The 19,493-nt window shown below is 40.5% G+C and overlaps 1 protein-coding gene across 2 annotated transcripts in view; it reads left to right on the forward strand.

Moving 5' to 3' along the window:
• Positions 1-19,493, forward strand: part of LOC117426138 (glycophorin-C-like) — a 67,293-nt gene that overhangs the window by 3,308 nt on the left and 44,492 nt on the right. The window contains exon 2 of one of the 2 annotated variants that reach the window (XM_034925013.2): positions 13,012-13,209. The exons of the other annotated variant lie outside the window; for it this stretch is intronic. Within the exon in view, the coding sequence (XP_034780904.2) occupies positions 13,176-13,209 (34 nt within the window). The 5' untranslated portion in view covers positions 13,012-13,175. The remainder of the gene's footprint in view (positions 1-13,011; positions 13,210-19,493) is intronic. 2 annotated transcript variants of the gene reach the window in all.

Here is a 19,493-nt window from a genome sequence, read left to right on the forward strand (position 1 = left end):
CATTACTATACACGTGTAATGCCCTTTAACCAGTATACTAAATCCCCTTTTCAATTGTGATGTTTCTCACATTTCTCTCTTTGTATTTTTTTCAAAATGCAATTAAAGACATGCAGTTAACATGGAACAAAGAAAACGTCCACAGAATTGTGCATCTGTGCTTGTTTATGGGTCAGAGGTTACTACCACTTGACCCACTAGAGCACAACCTTGGAGGAGGACAACACAGCTATCGGGCAGCTTACAGGAAAGCCCGCAGGCGCCCGGCCAGACTACAGGGGTCGCTGGTGCGCGGTGAGCCGAGGACACCCTGGCCGACCTAACCCTCCCTCCCCCCGGGCGATGCTCGGCCAATTGTGCGCTGCCCCCTGGGAGCTCCCATCCACGGTCGGCTGTCGAATAGCCTGGACTCAAACTTGCAATGTCCAGACTATAGAGCGCATCCTGCACTCCACGTGGAGCGCCTTTACTGGATGCGCCACTCGGGAACCCCATATATATATATATATATATATATATATATATATATATATATATATATATATTGTGAAAGACTTCACCTTCTCGGGTTCGTTGCCCCTTTAAAAAATGACCCAGACACAGAAATAGTGTTCAGCGCTTCCGCGCACTTTTAGTAAAACAAACAAAAACACAAAACAAACACCTAGCTCTTATCGAGCACTAACTACACACGCAGGAACCTAACTAACGCAGGACGGCTAAGCCGTTTCCCTGCCCCACAAAACAGTTTAGTACCACACTTACTTTTCAACTTTCTCGCTCTCTCTGACTGCTGGGAAGCAGAGCACCTCGTCTGCCTCCTTCTCCTCAGCAGCCCTGAGCAGACTGACTGCTCTCCTTTTAACTGCCCGCACCTGGGTCTAATTTCCAATCACGCCCAGGTGCAGATGATCATTAATAACAAAACAATTATACAAAACAATAAAGCAATTAGCAAACTAAATTAAACCAATGTGCATTCGCACATCTTTTCTGTCTCGCAGGGAGGTTTTAACCCCCTCCCTGCTGTCTCACTCCACCTGCTTCCTCACACACCCCCCCCCCTTGTCTTTTCAAGACACAGGCCACGAGACGGCCACCTCCTCCCCTAAAACACAACCACCCAGCCTCAAGTCCAGCAATGTCCATTGCCGCCCTCTTCCACGGGCGGGCTTGAGGATGGGTCGGTCCTTTCGGCGCTGCCAGGAAGGGACCGCAAACCGGCGACACGGGACCCCACCGGGCTAACAGAGCCGACCGAAGCGTAGGCCGGGGCACTGGAGGATGCCGCAGTGGACACAGGTCTTCCCCTGGGGACTGGCGCAGTGATGCCCGACCACTCAGGGGGAGCGAAGCAGCGAACAGGGGGAGCGACAGCGACGTCTGGGTGCTCGGGGAGAGCGGAGCAGGTAACCAGGGGCAGAGCTGTGGCCAGTGCTGCAGACCCCTGGGCTCCAGGTCCAGCACAGGGAGGTCCAGGAAGACCGGCAGGGTGTTCCGGAGCAAGGGGTGAGGGACTGGACGCAGCGGCGCTGAACTGGACTGTAGGGGTGGTGGTCGGGGCTGTGGCGGAGGTATGCTTTCCACCTCCTCCCCGGGCTCCGGCTCCTCCCCTCTGGGCTCCGGAAGCGGCGGCTCCTCCTCTCTGGGCTCCGGCAGCGGCAGCTCCTCCCCTCTGGGCTCCGGGGCTTGAGTCAGTGGGGCACCCCCTGCCTGCTCCCACCTTTGGAGCAGCAGGTCCAGCTCCGTCGGCTCCGGATCCGGTAGCCCCAACTCCTGTCTCCACTTCTTTGTCTGCTCCACTTGAGCAGCGGTGTTTCTTTTGATCTCCTCGATCAATTCCTTAAAATCCATTTTTTCTTTTACTGGGTCGTAGGGGCACCCACACTTCTGGTACCATATGTGAAAGACTTCACCTTCTCGGGTTCGTTGCCCCTTTAAAAATTGACCCAGACACAGAAATAGTGTTCAGCGCTTCCGCGCACTTTTAATAAAACAAACAAAAACACAAAACAAACACCTAGCTCTTATCGAGCACTAACTACACACGCAGGAACCTAACTAACGCAGGATGGCTAAGCCGTTTCCCTGCCCCACAAAACAGTTTAGTACCACACTTACTTTTCAACTTTCTCGCTCTCTCTGACTGCTGGGAAGCAGAGCACCTCGTCTGCCTCCTTCTCCTCAGCAGCCCTGAGCAGACTGACTGCTCTCCTTTTAACTGCCCGCACCTGGGTCTAATTTCCAATCACGCCCAGGTGCAGATGATCATTAATAACAAAACAATTATACAAAACAATAAAGCAATTAGCAAACTAAATTAAACCAATGTGCATTCGCACATCTTTTCTCTCTCGCAGGGAGGTTTTAACCCCCTCCCTGCTGTCTCACTCCACCTGCTTCCTCACAATATATATATATATATATATATATATATATATATATATATATATATATATATATATATATATACAAAGTATAAACAAATTAGTGTACACCAGATTATTATTATTTTTTTACATTGTCACAAAACTATATACAACTATATGCAATCATCACACTGGTTACAAACGGTAGTGACATCTACTGTCAGCTCTACAATGACAATATTTATGATCAAGGGATTCTACCACCATGCATGAGCTTAGAGTTATAAATAACAATTGATACAGGATGCGCAGGTTACTTCAAACACATCGTATTTTCATTGTACCTTATTTCTACAGTACCGTATTGCATTCCTTAACTATTGTAAAACTGGTATCTAACGTGTAGGTTAGGATCATATAATCGTGCACAGCAAATCCTCTGGTACTTTTTTTATAAGCAGATCCTTGACTTAAGAATTAACTTTAAATAATTAAAGAATATTTACCGATGTGTTATAAAAATGCTTAAATGGCACACAACTGCTTTAATTTCAGTGCCTGGCACTGATGAAGCAATCTCTTTTCCTTGACAGTCATCTGAAAATTTCAGAGATATAAAATCGGTAAAACGTTTCAATTATCCTCTATTAGCAACGTCCTTTTATAAGAATCATTGTCAGGGTAATTAAATGAAATCCAATAATGTCCTGCCCCATTTTGAATATGCAAGGAACTTCAATGCGTCCTTTGTTTAGCAACGGGCTCAACAACCACAACCCTGTTTCCAGGGGAGACCAGATTTCGCGTGACATCGCATCAGCATGATCACCCCGCCCCCCCAGCGTTCCCGTACTTCCAAATTTAGGACTACACCACTGCTCATGGTTCCGTAACATCAGAAAAAAATTCAATTTGCCACCCTAGGCAGCCGCGTATTCTGCCTATATGGTTACACCGGCCCTGATTATCTGTTTTGTGATAGAAGTCTGGTGGCTTATCTAAATGAAAGGTACCACTAATTCAGGTAACTGTTTAAACAACATAACTATACTTTATTACTGCACTGCGTACACACTCATTAGCAACCATTATGTCGCCTTGTGACAGGATGAATGGTGCAGTGCAAGAGATGTAGAATGTCCAGACTGTTGTCTCCCAAAAAATAATCCTTTTTAATAATAAACAGAAATATCACAAAAATAATCCACAATTGAAAAATAATAAGAAGCCACGCTACCAGCAATGATATTGGGGCAAAACACGGCAGGGTCCAGACTCAAACAAAAGAAAACAAACAGACACTCAGTCCTCCGTGCACGAAAATGTGCTCTTCTCTTCCGGGGCTTGTGGTGCGTGCGCTGTGCGGTGTAGTGCTGTGCGATGAGGGGCGTGCTCTGGGGTATGTGCTGGCTCGCTGGCTACAGCCTCCCGTCCTCTGGCTCACATCGGCTCCAGCCGGTTGCTCTCAGTATCTCAGCGTAAGGGGAGGTACTGACATAGCTGCTTCCCCTTTGTACCCAGCAAATTCCTCCCTGCAATCAACGCGTCACCATGGTTTCTCCAATAGAGGGCTGCCCCACAGCTGACTGCAATGGAGTCGTCCTGAGTACTTGCAGCTACACGCCCCTCCTAATATGGTTACCTTCCGGTTTCCACCTACCATCAAGGTGGTCCATCTAGGAGGCAGCTTACCACCACCCTTACACAGCGCCCTTTCTGGTTGGGAGGGAGATTTACAGCATTGATCCTTTCTCTCTCTATCACACGCCTATACATCATTATACGTCATCATTATACACATGTAATGCTCTTTAACCCTGGGGTTCCCAAACTTTTTTCACCTGAGGCCCATCTGTTCAGCTGCATTAGGCACTGAGGCCCACTATTAACACTCCTTGGGAAAATGTCAAATTAAAAACATTTTATATGTTTAAACCTGTAACATTATAAATAAATCTAAACTGTCCTTTATTCATTTTAATAAATATTGTGAAAGATGGAAATCACATAGAATATGCACTGAGTGAAAATAACATTTTTTGAAACACTTTAACTTTAGTAAATAAAATAAATTGCAAAACCTAAACAGACGTTTTTATCAAACCTTTAAATTAGGTACCTTTGTATAATTGAAAATTTTAGAAATTCGGTTATTTTTCTTGGTCATCAAACAAGAAAGAAGTGCATGTCTCTTATTATTCCCATTCATAAATACCTGAACAGGAATCACTTTTGAGTAAAACCAGTACAACATGCACAAAAAACATAACTCCTGAATCCTAATTTCTGAACACTGTAACTAAAACGTCCAGCCGTTACCTCTCACGCTGAACTGTCATGCACAAAAAAACGAATGTGCACAATACAGAAGGAAACGAGAGCCTTGCACAAGTTACTTCAGTTGGCCCACCTTTGGGCCGTGGACCACAGTTTGGGAACCCCTGCTTTAACCCATATACTACAGATTCAACTGTAATTCCTGAAAAATGCATTCTTGTTTATTTTTTAAATTTTTTTTCATAAGATAAAGTTTTCATTAGTTTGCTTTTAGTTCTCATGTTTTTATTGTAGGTGTTTTCCAGGTTTGTATTTTGGTGTATTTGGTGTATTAAGTGTAAAGAAGCACCCTTACTGTGGGTTTGCCAAAAAAAAGTTTGCGTAGTTCTATGAATACATTGTAAATCTAGCATTCCCAGAAACAGGAAACATGCATATCCTCTCTAAAAGGTAATGTAATTAAAATAAAGCTATACAAGCTTTTCCCTTAGTCTCATGATGTTTTCCCTCAGGCAGTGCTCCCATGGTCTGGAACACAATGAATAACACAGGCCCCTCATTCAATACATTTCACCTTCATTTCAATTAAGTGGAATTCATTATACTTAAATGAACAAATTTCCGGTCTGTAACAGTACAGTATAAAGGACACCTTAGTTAAATCCTTAATGATATTATTTTCAGAGGCAAGTTAATAGAAGAAATACTGGATTTCACGGATTATAGAGTTCACTGATCCCCAAGTTTTTGATGTGTAACTAAAATAAAGAGGGATCCCCATTAATTATAAATTATAGTGTTTACTTTTATAAAAAGAAAAATGGGTTAATGAACCAGAGCATTGCCCAGCAACAATAAATCAAAAAACTATTTCTGCTGCTTTTACCCTCTATAGTACAGTATACAGAATGAATAAGCAGAAAGCATGTATTGAATGCAGTTATTTTAATTCTTGAAAAAAGCTCCTCATTGTTCGATTAAATAAAGAGAAGACATGTTTGAGGTTTGCATAGATAAGCCAATGTTAAAAATATTGTACAGCTGCTTGCTTATCAAAGGGTGACCATGCTTTGACATGATACCATTTCACTGATGCAACACACAGACACAGAACTCTCCTTTTGAAATGATTGTAGCTAACAAAACATTTCTATGAATCTTACCTGCTGTGCACCTATTCTTTATAACTGTCTCATATGTGCAGTTTGGAAAGAAACACATAGTAAACATGTATTTTCATTTTTAAACATGCTGCTTGCATGCCATGCTTTCAGATAGTGCTGTACTTCCTTAGTCATTTCATTTGGATGGTGATATTTTTCCCACCACTTCAGGGGCTTCCTGCCTGTCACTGTCTAACCAGATTTTTGTTTTTTCTTAGCATATAATATATGATATAATTGTAGTTAAAATGACACCAAATGTTTAGCTGTTTCCCCTATTGACTGACATGCTTTCAACAAGCTTTGACCCAGAAGACACTGCTGAGGTGAAATTACCTAGGAAGTGCAAGTAGATATCCTGTTTTTTAACCTAAAGTAGTACCTTCTGTTCCCATGGTTATATTATGCATTGACCTTACTTTACCATGGTTATCCATGGCTTTAATATGCTTTACCATACCTCTCACATGCTATGCTTATCTGTGCTTTACCAGACTTTCACTATGCTTCATTACATTTTGCTATGCTTTTATTGTGGGAAACTTTTAATAGGATATGACCAGTCCTGTATATTAATAATAATCATAATTTAAAACCGATATGCACAAGCCCGGTCCTTGAGTTCCTGCCCTTATAATTCCCTAGTCACAGCATAGCACAGTGTCAAAAAGCACAGGGAAAGCGTGGTTAAGAATAAGTAAGAATTGTAAAGGGCCGTCCCTATACCCTAAAATGAACCAATTTCACCCTCCTTCCAGGTCAGTTAATTATTTAATGATACCTGTAATACCTGGAGGACTGGATTTGTGCTTGTTTGTTTGACAGTCATAAACAACCTAGGTGATCAATTTAGGATCTGTCATCTTGATCTCAACCAACCAAAAAGTGAAAAAACAAATGATAACACGTTGTACACAGTCTGGCTTCCCCTAGTCACATACCCTGTTTAAAAATGGCTGCCATGAACAATGATGAAGTATATCACACACACACACACACACACACACACTCTGCAACTCTCCCTGGACATCAGGGAGGTTCTAAAATGTTCCATCTGGCAGCTAGTTTCTGAAAAACTGAAGAACAATGACTTGACCTCAAAAAATGTTCCTATTATTGATGATTTCCATTACATGAGAGTAGAGTAGTTAAAACGTCATGCTGATTTGAACTCGGCTCTCGCCAAGATAAGCACCAACTAAGACGTAGTTTTACAGTAAACTAATGTGATCCATCTGTGTCTCCATCCATTTGCGCTTCCTTCCATATGATGATGTAGATATTCTTCAGCCTGGTGTTGATGGCTGAAGTGTAATGCTGGCTCCAGGGATCATCTTATTTGCCTCCCAGGTTGGTAGGGTTGGAACAATAATCGATTATCGTTATACTATCGATAATGTTTTTGCATCGATAATTAAAATCTAAATCTCAACAGAGAAGCTCAAACATAACATTAACTGAGTTTCTGGAACGTAAATCTAAATATAGCATAGATCACCCGAAACACCGTGAAATTACAAATGCCATAGCCAGTTTTATGTGCAAGGATATGCAGCCATTCCACGTAGCTGAGAAACCTGGATTTCGACACCTGATAAACAAATTGGACAAAAGATATGAGATTCCATCAAGAAAATACTTCAGTGGTGCACACATACCAGCAATGTATGAGACCGAAGTCTCCCATTTGAAAAAAAGAGTCAATTGTGTGTGCTGTAACAGACAACGGGAGCAACTATGTGAAGGCGTTTCTGGATATGGAGGTTCAAAGGCCGAGTTGTTTTGACCACAATTTAGATTTGGCAACCATGGACTTAAGATTGACTCGGTACAGAGAGCTGTTTGAGTGTGCCGTCTTGTCGTTGCTCATTTTCATAGAAGCTGGAAGAAGACACGAGATCTCAAGAAGGAGCAACAGAAACTGGGGCTTTCAGACCATAAGTTGATACATGTAAGTGTTGATTTTAAACAGTATGCTTGCTTATAACTTTATGTCATGGTTTCATTTTGATCCTAAATTTTGCACTGGAAAAGCAGGACTGGTTTTCTAACATTAAAACACAATTATTGGTACTTGAAAAAAAAAAAATATATATATATAGCTCACTATAAATTAAATTATGTTGCCCTGTCAGTTTACATACATTAAATGTAATTGCAATTATCTCAAATGGAAAAAAAAACCTTATTGCAAGAGCTTAATATTAGCCTAAACTTCTTTTTTTCAGTTGTTTCTTCACTACAGCCTAAATACAGTACTAAATACTGCAGCACTGTTTTTATTTTATAAATTACATTGCTACTAAGTCTAAACTTGTTTTATCTTCTAGTCATGTATATCAATTAGATAATTATCATAAATAGAAACACTTATATTAAAATCTTACATATTTAAGTGTGTGATGTGTTTTTGATTAAAAGTGTGTTGATATTTTTGCAGGATGTTCCTACCAGATGGGGATCAACTGCATCAATGGTCATCAGATTTATCGAGCAGCAGCAGGCAACCTCTGCCACCCTGGCACAGGACCACATTTAATGCCAGATGACAGATCAATTACAGTCTTAGAATATATAGCACAAGTGATGGAACCATTACTGGAGTTTACAGATTCTGCAGATATCAGCTCTAAGTCCCCTTCTGCAGCACTTGCATAGGGATATTCTGGAAGTGGAAGTGGTTAAGCAGCTCAAGCGTACCATATCAGAGGACTTGCAGTCTCGGTACTTCGCTGAAGGTGAAACAGTTTGTGAGTGTGTGCTAATTTCTGGATCCCTGTTTTAGACAGGAGCATCTTGAAAATAAGGATTCTACTCTTGCAGTAGTTAAGGAGGAAGCTGTGGAAGTGGCCAAAGTGGTTTTTAATGGATCTGGTGGATCTCGCCAGGCCCAGGGTGAGGAAGAGGCAGTCTCTTTGGATCCTGGAGTTGAGTACAGCCATGGTGAAAGCAGCACCCACACTGCTTGCCTCAAGAAAAAGGAAAACCAAGAAGGGCTTAACCTCACTTTTGAAACAGGCTTTTTTGTAACCAACCATTGTTTCATAACTTTTATTAAAGATGCTGGTCTTTGAAAATTGTCTGGTTTTATTTCTAAAAAGGCAGTTGTCATGTTGCTCAAGTATATATAGCTTTACATTTGATCAATTTCAAGACATTTTGCATATGTTATTTATTCAGCCGATGATCATGATTATCATGATAATTATCGTCCAACCCTACAGGTTTGTTGTATTTTATTCGTATATCCACCTGTTTATTGGTGTTGAGAGCCGTTCTACATTCTAGCACTGTTTAATGAATAGTGTGTGTTTATTTTAAATGATATTGTAAATCGTACTTGTAAAGTATCTTAATAATAATAATTGTAGCCTACCCTGACACCCTGTAGTCAGACACAGAGCTTGGTTTTGAAGTATTAAAACCCCTGTGACTGTCACGGAAGGGATGCGTTTCTTAACGTGTCAGTGCCTTTGATAGTAGGTCTTGTCATGTCTCTTCTAAAGCACTAACATTAAAAGTATGAAAGTACTGTTAAAATGAAAGGTTGTAAGAGTGTGACACACAACAAAATAGGTGTGGTCTCTTTTAAAAAAAAGAAAAGTTCTGGCCACGTTGTTTCATTTTGATAGTATGGGCCTTATTTTCAAAGCATTAACTTCTATTTTTTAGGAGACATTTAATAACATTACTTAGATGTTTGGTACAAGTTTTGTAAAATTTCAGTACACTATCTTGTGTGTGTCATCCCGTGCAAATGATACAATTCTAAAGTAAAAAAAAAAAAAAAAAAATCAACTCTTTTTCAATGTTAATTAGTAGTCCCTGGGTCATCTATCTTTTGTGAGTTACACAGCTTTACTTCCAAACTATGTGTATCTATTAACAATAAGAGACAACCTACACATTGTAGGAACAATAATTGATAATTTAATGTTTATCTGGGTTGATTAGTTCTCTTATTAATAATATTTAATTAACGTGTTACAAAGATCGAGGATTTAGTATGAACACATATACACATAAACACAAGGAATGTTTAATCAACAGTAGTATTTTATTAAGTACACAAATATTAAACAAATCAGAAAAGTCAGAAAGTAAATCTCTTAGTCTCTAAGCACAAGTCTAAGTCTAAAAGCTCTCACTACACTCATGCTGGCTAGCAGGCAATTGAAATATGACACCGCCTGCCTCCTCACACACAAAGCAGCAACTCAGCAACTCAGCAGCTCAAGCAAACTGTGACGTAGCTGGTGACTTGCACACACACATACACGTCCACATACAAACTGAAATGATGCAGACAATCTTAGAATATATCACATTAAACTTATTAATGGTATATAGATTAAGGATATGGCAAGTTTACTTTTAAATAAATTCTTCATACAACAATATGAGGTACATTACTTATAGTTACTTCATCAAGTTTCACTAAAAGTTATTTCACACATAGTGTGAAAACTAAATAATTAACAGTTTAATTCTATGTGAATGTGTTACACTTAATTAATTTAGTTCCATGAAAGGAAAATGCAACTGGAATTATACTCAACAGTTCCTTGAAGCTTAGACTTTTGGTCCGCTGTTTTGGAAACTCAATCTGTTGAAGTGTCCAGTACAAAAAGCTCTCCTCTCAGCAATTAAGTCTTCAATCCCATGTTGGTTCGAGCTTGGCAACAAAGCTTTAAATACTCAATAGAATCAACAAACAGCTGCAACAAAGTCTCCAGTCCTCGGTATTGGATTATTATTATTTGTTTATTTAGCAGACACCTTTACCCAAGGCGACTTACAGAGACCCACAACAGCACCCGTCCGCTCTGTCCTCTTCGCTGAATCTTTAGCTCCACCGGTAGCAGGGCACAGTTTCTTTGGATACTGTGGTTTTAGGTGTACAACAGACCCAGACTGGTTTGTCTGATAAAAGTCGCTGTAAGTTTTACGGCTGTCCTCCAGCCGGGCCTCAGTCTCGTTGCTTGTGGTCGTTGACTCGCTTGCAGCTTGCTTCCTCTTCTTGATTCTGCTTTTAGGCAGAGTCCCGTCTCATGTCCGTTTTTAGGCAGTCCTGGAGTTGCAGCTTTGCTTAGCAGAGTGATAGCACCTTGTTTAGCATTTGAAGTGGAGCACAAAATGTTCCATTTTGCTTGGTTATTTTCACTCTGCTAAATAGCCACTTTCAAGAGATCATTTGTGTATCTTGCCTTTTTAAACTCACAGTCCTTTGATGTTTTAATGTCCTTTTCCACTGGGACATCACTAGTTTATGTCTTCCTTGCGTCAAAACGATTGTTGTTGCACATGTGAATTATCTGTACATAATTCAACTGTCCGCTCAGCCTAATCCAGTTCAGGCGCCGGTCACCTACTCAGTAGGTCACATAGTTCAGTATGTCTGCAAGCCAGAGATCCCCTTCTCAAGACACAGCAGTTTGCCCTATTTCTCAAGACACACAGTTTAATTAATGAATCCAGTTACATTTCTAATACATGTTCACGTATTATCATATTCAGGGAACATGTCCCACAACATGATGCATTAACTTATATCGTTGAGTGTTTATTCATTCATTGTTTATTAGATATGCAACATATGACATTGGTGTTCATATGTATAATTAAATTACAGTAATTTTGGTTGACAAGTAGTTTCAATCTCTAAATGAGACCACATACAGTAAATAGGGCTAATTTTAATTAAGTTATTTGGGGAAAAAGCATTTAGGAAATTAATTTTCATTTGTATATAACATTCTCTATGATAAGTCAAATTAAAATATATATTTTACTAACAAAACTTTTCCTAGTTAATTTAAATCTCAATTATACAATGTCAAGAATCGTCCTCCTATTCATTTTAATGGACTATGAGACTTCATGGCTGTGGCGATATCTCAGGACATCACCACAGTTCTCTTAACCTATTTTTGTTTGTTGTTTTTAATGTCAGATCATACATCATCATAGCTATTGTAAAATCACAACATGGCACGCTAGGGTGTGTGTTGTTGTGGGATATCACTGCTTCAAATAGCGCATAACGACACACACCCCATTGTGCCACATTGCTTTATAAACACTCAGAATCAATTTTAAGACTTTTGGTCCTCACCTAAACCCACTCATGAGATCAAAGATAATTTACAAAGATCAATTTAGTAATTATGTGTGTGAAACACCTGCAGTGCATATACTTTCATAAATAGGAGATCAATTATGTAAAAGCTTTCAAAAATTGGCCTAAACTTATTTATGATATTATACTTTGGCATCTCCACGGTGCAGTCTCTATGTAGTTGTCAAACTGGTTAAGTCATCTGACTGCCCCTATAAAGCAGGCCTTCCAAGGCTAAGCTTAACCTTATGTTATTCCATTCATGTGCCAAAAGACAATCCCCTTGTTGACATCTTCAAGCTCTAGTATAGCACAACCATTTCTTTTTAAATGGTGTTTTATACACTATACTTATTCCAGCCAAGTTAGAATAAAGGTAGAGAAAACCTACAGTGACCTTATACATACCAAACTTTATGGTAGATATCGCCATCGGGGTCCCAGAGTGGCAATACTTGCTAAATGCACAACAATGTGGTGTGCAAGGTCACACAGTCAGGGGGCACAGGTTTGTGTCCTGGTTGTGCAGTCACCAATATTTTTGCATTTGCTTTGGTGCCCCTGTGGGTTAGGGTGTCAAATTCTGCAGTTACCTCACAGCGCTACAACAACCCCTACTTGCCAGGCCGTTGGCTTCCAGACATCCACTGTCAAGCTCCTAGGTGTAAAGAGGTGACAGGCTTAGCTGCGGGATCAGAGGACATCCACTGACCTTCGGTTCTCTTGAACTGTTGTGGGGTTTTTGCGGTGAAGAAGCATAATTGGACATTCTAAACTGGGGAGAAAATCAGGGTAAAATAATTGACCACACTAAATGTAATCTCAATTGTATGTCTTGGCCATTATTTTTATGTTCATATTTTATTTTAACTTGGCTTTTTGTTGATATCTCTTTGAAGAAATCTCTTTACATGTTTTTGGTCAATTTTTTTTTACAAGGTAACAGCTTTTATTCAGTTCATACATAGCTTCTAAGACTTGAACACATATCCTGTTAGGCCCCTCCTCATGTGGGCTTCTGAAGTGAGTAAGAGACAGAGAGCGAGAGAATGACACATGTGCTTGTTTCCTTTTCCACTTGTAGAGCTTGAGATTGCACCACATAATATCCTGACTACAAGACTCTCCCCTGCAGGGTACCAAAGCCTTCCTTTGAAGGAGCTGTCCCATTCAATCCCCCTTTCCATGGCCAAGGAGCTCCATTAGACACTAGATACTAGGAATACAGGGACCCTGTCAAACTGCAATATGGCTAAAAATGATAATACAACTATGACCCCTGGTAAGTACAGTACATCCTTCTTCATATAAAGCAGTTATATCCCTGCTTTGGGAATTCTGTTGTTGAGAAAGGTCATCACAAGAAGCTGCTTGTGGTCTTGTGTGTCAAGATAGGGACTAACAGCTGAGCTCTGGTGGTGATATAGCGCACAGTTTCAATGCTGACTCTTACAGTAAACAGAGTAGTACCTTCAGTGTTTTATGTTAGCATTGCAAAATAATATTTAAAGGATGAGGTGTTCCTTTGCCATGCTGTGTTTGTTTTGTGGAATGATGGCTACTTCTAAAGTGGAGTTTGGAAGAAACGTTATAAGCATTTTGTACACTCTAATAATAGTACTGTGTATTGCTGGTCCGACTACAGTATTACGCACGTTGTAGTTCTGAATGGCAACATGCATTTTTTTAGCAGTGATTGCTTGAATAGGAAACATATTTCAACATTTTCAGAAAAGACAATATAATAATAATAATAATAATAATAATAATAATAATAATAATAATAATAATAATAATACAGCTGTACATAAAAGGGCTGTAATTTTGTAATGAGGCTGTAATAAGGATTTTCAGTGACTAGTTCGATGATTTATCAGTATCACCAAGATGGAATTATAACCTTACAATTATAATAATAATAATAAATAAATAAATAAATAAATAAATAAATAAATAAATAAATAAAATGTAATAGAAATACAGTGGGTCTTCGGATTGCCTCCAGACTGACAGAGGAATTAATTTCTTGCGGACAACATTAGGACCCCACCTAAGCCTCATGCTTACAATACAGGACAGAGTTCAATCGCTAACCAGGCATGCTTTATACAAAACCTCTTCAAACTCGCTATTCAGAATAGAAGCTGCCAAGACACTTTAATATTGTCTGCTTTATTTATATTATTATTATTTATTTCTTAGCAGACACCCTTATCCAGGGCGACTTACAATTGTTACAAGATATCACATCCCATTTATACATTTGGGTTTTTACTGGAGCAATCTAGGTAAAGTACCTTACTCAAGGGTACAGCATAATGTCGTGCTATAGCATAATCCATGTTATTGTTTCGAATTGCAGCTTTATGTTCACCAATACGTATTTTCAAATTCCTTTTTGTTTGCCCTATATAAGGTAATCCGCACGGACATTTAAGCATATAAATCACATGAGTAGTATTGCAATTAATAAATCCTTTAATAGTGTATATTTTGCCTGTATGTGGATGATTAAAATGCTTAGTGTTATATGTATTTGAACGATGTGTACATTTACCACATCAGAAATTACCATATAGAGTTTGTTAACCAATTTTCATTAGTTGGTGGTGTTTTATAATAATAATAATAATAATAATAATAATAATAATAATAATAATAAACTTTATTTTGTATAGCGCCCTTAAAAGCAATCATCTCAGAGCGCTTCACAATTAATAGTACAGAAATAAAATAAAAAGATTATACATAAAAAAGCACAAGGAAATAAAACAATCATAAAAATCATAAAAACGCCTTTCTAAAAAAGTAAGTCTTTAAATTAGCTTTAAAAACACTCAAAGAAGCTGAGTCCCTGATCTCTAGTGGAATAGAGTTCCATAATTTGGGGGCATAGCAACAGAAGGCCCTGTCGCCCATAGGGCGCAGGCGAACAGGCAGGACACACAGCAGTCTGTGATCAGCAGAGAGGAGGTTGCGAGTAGGAGTGTAAAAAGATAAAAGATCTGACAGATAACTCGGAGCTAGCCCATGAAGAGCCTTATATGTCATCATTAAAATTTTAAAATCAATTCTAAACCTGATAGGCAGCCAGTGCAAGGCCTCAAAGACAGGAGTGATGTGATCTCTTGAGCGGGACCGAGACAAAATTCTGGCTGCAGAGTTTTGGACAAATTGAATTTTAGTGAGGATGCTATTAGACACCTCATCAAGCAGGGCGTTACAGTAATCGATCCTGGAGAAAACATAGACGAAACTACAAAATCTTTAATATTTCTCCCCCATCTAAAACAAAATCTCGGAGGGGAACCTATTAATGATTTAAGTTGAGGATCACATTTCAACACTTCCCAATACTTTTAATATCATGAGAAATATAACTATAGTTGGCGACAAAGGTAAGTCTTTCTTCTGTTGGTTCATGATAGCATCTATAAGATTGTTACGTTCAACTGTTTCTGATTTGTTAGATGCCATTTCAATTGTGTTTATTTTATAGCCTCTAGACAGAAAACGACTCTGCATGTCTTTGACTTGAATCTTATATTCTGATGTATTGCTACATATTCTTTTCATGCGTATAAATTGACCATATGGAATGTTTTTAATTATATATATAGAGGGCTTGAATTTCAACATGGGATTGCGGCAATCGCGCATTTTTCAAGTTGCTCCCGCATATCTGCAACTTTCAGTGCCCTCCGAGACATTTTAAGACACCAAGCCACTGAATTTTTCACCTAATTTAGAATGCCTGAAACACTACAACAATCTATAAGGAAGTGGGTGTCAGTGACGAAAGCACTATTTTTTACATATATTCTCATCTCTACCACATACAGTATGCCTAATCTTGATGTAACAAAATATGAAAGGACATTTTGTGGCCTTTCATTTGATATGTTACATGCATGCAGTACAAACTATCCAGTAGTTAAACATACATAAATGAAAAAACAGTGAAAAACAGGCAGAAATAGGGCTGTGTGTAAAGAGTTAAAAAAAGAAATGGAGCGCTGGTTAAAAAGGAAAGCACCTTTTTCTTCTGCTGAAAGCAAAAACTTCACATCAGGCAATGGCAAAAGCAATGGAGAGTGCTCTGTCTCACAGTGATGAACAAACGTAATGACATAGGCCGTAATCCCCGCCCACGGCCCCCTTCTGCTCGGAGCCAGACTCAGATATGTTGCAGGGTTGGAGTTTCACAGCTTGGTTCTGGCTCGGCTTGGGTATTTGCTAGTGTAAATACACCCGTACCGTGAGGGCGTGGAGCCCTCACGGTACGGGTGTGCTAATGTAAATGGCACTTTAGCACAGTCTCCTTGGCTTAGCTTAACCGTTTACAGGAAATATACAGATTCTAGTTACTGATGCTTCGTAGAGCTAAAATACATTTTTTATACCTGTACAAAGTTATGATACTCTTATACCCAATATGTAATACATTGTTTTAATTGTGAGTCTATTTAACGAAAGATGTTAAACGTTTATATACGAACAACGTAGAAATACTGTATATAATTCATATTAGTGCTGTATTTTGTAACAAACTACTGAAAATGTATTTTCTCAATATCCGCTACACCATGCTGCCTGCTTCTCAAGCGCACATTCGCAAACCCACTCACCCAGAGCTTCAGGACAAGCGGCAGCACCGCCCTCCTCTCCAGTCATGGTCACCGACAGCAACCAGGAGATGCAGCCAAAACAAATCCCACCCTTCAGCTTCATAAACAACATTTTCGAGGACATGAAGCCCCTCATCAACCCTTTGTCGTCTCAATCGCTTCAATTAATACACGACTCAACGATATGGACAAACAGGTCGCTTCCAACAGTGCAGCAATCATGGCTGCCATCTCGGTTCAAGATTTCCAGTCCCCACAGCCTCAATGGTCCATAGCATGCGCCTGTAGTTAGAAATCAAATCCAGCGACCACATATGGCTTCTACTTTCGATACTTTTGCAACATTTAAGGGTAAGATTCTCAAAGCTATTTTCCAGCTCATTTTAATTTATTTTTCTGAAAGAGAACATTTCTAATTTAAGACTGCTTGCAAGTAGTAAAAGAAATGGCTGAGTTGATCTTTTTGTCAAGTTTATTTTTGGAAACAGGCTTCACACTGCTATTCATACTGGATTTTCCCATCCTGTACACTTCGGCAACCCTTGTCCTTAATTTCTATATATAAAAAAAATAAAACGGGACCTGTTATCCTTACTGGGCCATTTCAATTACGCAATTCGCATCATCCCCCAGGGTAGAACCTTAATTTCACGTCTCCTCGCTCCAGGAAGCTCAAAAAAGCAGATCCGCGCAATCCAGAAAGGACATTAAAATGTGTGCATTATTAATTCAAAACTGATAGGGCTTTCACTATTCTACGAAGACTACATCTCAGCCCTCCATGACTCCTCTCTTTTCACAGAAGCCTCCTTTCTAGGATTCAGGGGTTTCATGAATCACCAGATTCCGCAAGCTCATTGCAGCAGCAGCTCCAGTCTCATTACAGGCATTCCATCCAGAAGGTTGTCTTGCACCACAGCCTGTAACTCTTATCGGTTTTCTGTGCTCAAAACTGGATTCTTCTTATCCATTCAATCAAGACTGACCGCCGGCGCCACCAGAGGTTTTCCCTTTCTAGGAAGGTTTTTTTTTTCGGTCTCCACTGAGCGGCAGGTAATCACATACCACACTAACACTATTTTTAATCTCTACAGTTTGTCTTGTATCTCCCTTTCTTTCCCATCTTTTCCAGCTGTTTCTTTCGTTATGCACTGGTGCAACTCTATTGTTTGTCTCACTGTGAGGGTCTCTGCAGGGAGCCGGTGGTCCATCCTTTGGGGGGGGGGGGGGGGGAGTGCAGATCCACTCCCCTGACCTCAGGTCAGCCACGCTAGCCTTTCGCAGCTCATGTGCCTATTCAACCTCACCACGCGAGGCGCTGTCCTTCATTCGCTCAGGACGTGGCCCGCTTTAGGTCTCAGTGCCCAAGTCCAAGACTAACCCATCTCTCTCTGTTGCAGGTTCCCTGTGGGATGCCTTCCCGTTCACAGCTTCGGAGGCCTGTGCCTCACCTCATGCGAGGGCAGCACCAGACCAGTCAGGGAACACTTTACTATCTCTCCTTTCAATCCTTAGCTGTTGGACTATTCTTATCACCCTGAGATGCGCCTCTGCCGAGCAGAGCCTTTTTATATGTTTTCAGATCCTCTGGAACGTGACCTTTGACCAAGTTCTTCCTTGGCACTAGGAGAGCTCATGAGTCAGGATCTCTTTTCTATCCTAATTTCAAGCCCAGGACTCTCTAAGCCTGCACCGAATTCCGAGCTTCGGGCTTGTCACTCTATCTTTGGTAAAGCGCCCTCTGCTCGATATTGTCTTACTAAGAGCTTGTCTCTGCTTCCTCTGCACTATCCTTACAGCCCAGCGGACACCCTGTGAAATGGAAAGTGTTAACATACATGTAGGGTTTGCCATTGCATGTCCCATTCGTTTTCAGGTACTCCTTTCCAAAAATGTAATACTCATTTCTACATAGCTCAACATGAATTACACATTTCTGAGTACAAGGAATTCTGTTGTTCGGAATGCTAATGCAGTTACTGAACATGTTACCAATCACAAAGGACTACGATTTCCCAGTGTTATGTCCGTATGGCCAGTCTTCGGGGAGAATTTGTCATGTGCTTAGTGATGTCATTGCCGATATCATTGATGATTTCCATTACACGAGAGTAGATGTTAAAACTTCATGCTGATTTGAACTCGGCTCTCGCCAAGATAAGCACCAACTAAGACGTAGCTTTACAGTAAACTAATGTGATCCATATGTGTCTCCATCCATTTACGTTTCCTTCCATATGATGATGTAGATATCCTTCTGTCTGGTGTTAATGGCTGAAGTGTGATGCTGGCTCCAGGGATCAGCTTATTTTGCCTCCCTGGCGCATCAGCACACACAACGGCTGCGATGCTGGCTCCGGGGATCAACCAAAGTGCGGCCTCCCCAGCGCATCAGCATGACAACCGTCTGGATTGAGCTAAGTAGGGTACATCTCTGGGGTTTTCAAGTGGGCACCTTCCATCCTCAGTGTTTCGTCGACTAGCCCACGACACCTCAAGAGGGCTCGACGGTGATTCTGGCGTCCCAGCATCACCCCCCTCCGTCCCCCACTCAACTCAGCCCAGCTTACTTACCTGTCCCCAGCCAGAATCTTTCCGTCTCAACCACAGCCAGTTGCTGCTCCTCTCTGCTGCTTCAGATAAGTTCTTCACTGTGCGACGCAACTCTTGGCCACTGAATCCGACGTCTCTGAGAAACCGGGTTGTAGAGTGTGCCACAAATCCTCGACAACCCACTTCCACTGGGTAAACCCGAACTCTCCATCCTCGCTGTTCCGCTTCAGTGGCTAGTTGAGCATACCGCAGTTTCTTCCTCTCATACGCCTCATCTACAGCATCCTCCCATGGCACTGTTAACTCTACCAGGTGAACAAGGCGTGCTGATCCAGACCACAAGACAATATCTGGTCGAAGGTTAGTGGTGGCAATCTCAGGTGGA

This window comes from Acipenser ruthenus, chromosome 11, assembly GCF_902713425.1.
Source record: "Acipenser ruthenus chromosome 11, fAciRut3.2 maternal haplotype, whole genome shotgun sequence".
Taxonomy (NCBI): domain Eukaryota; kingdom Metazoa; phylum Chordata; class Actinopteri; order Acipenseriformes; family Acipenseridae; genus Acipenser; species Acipenser ruthenus.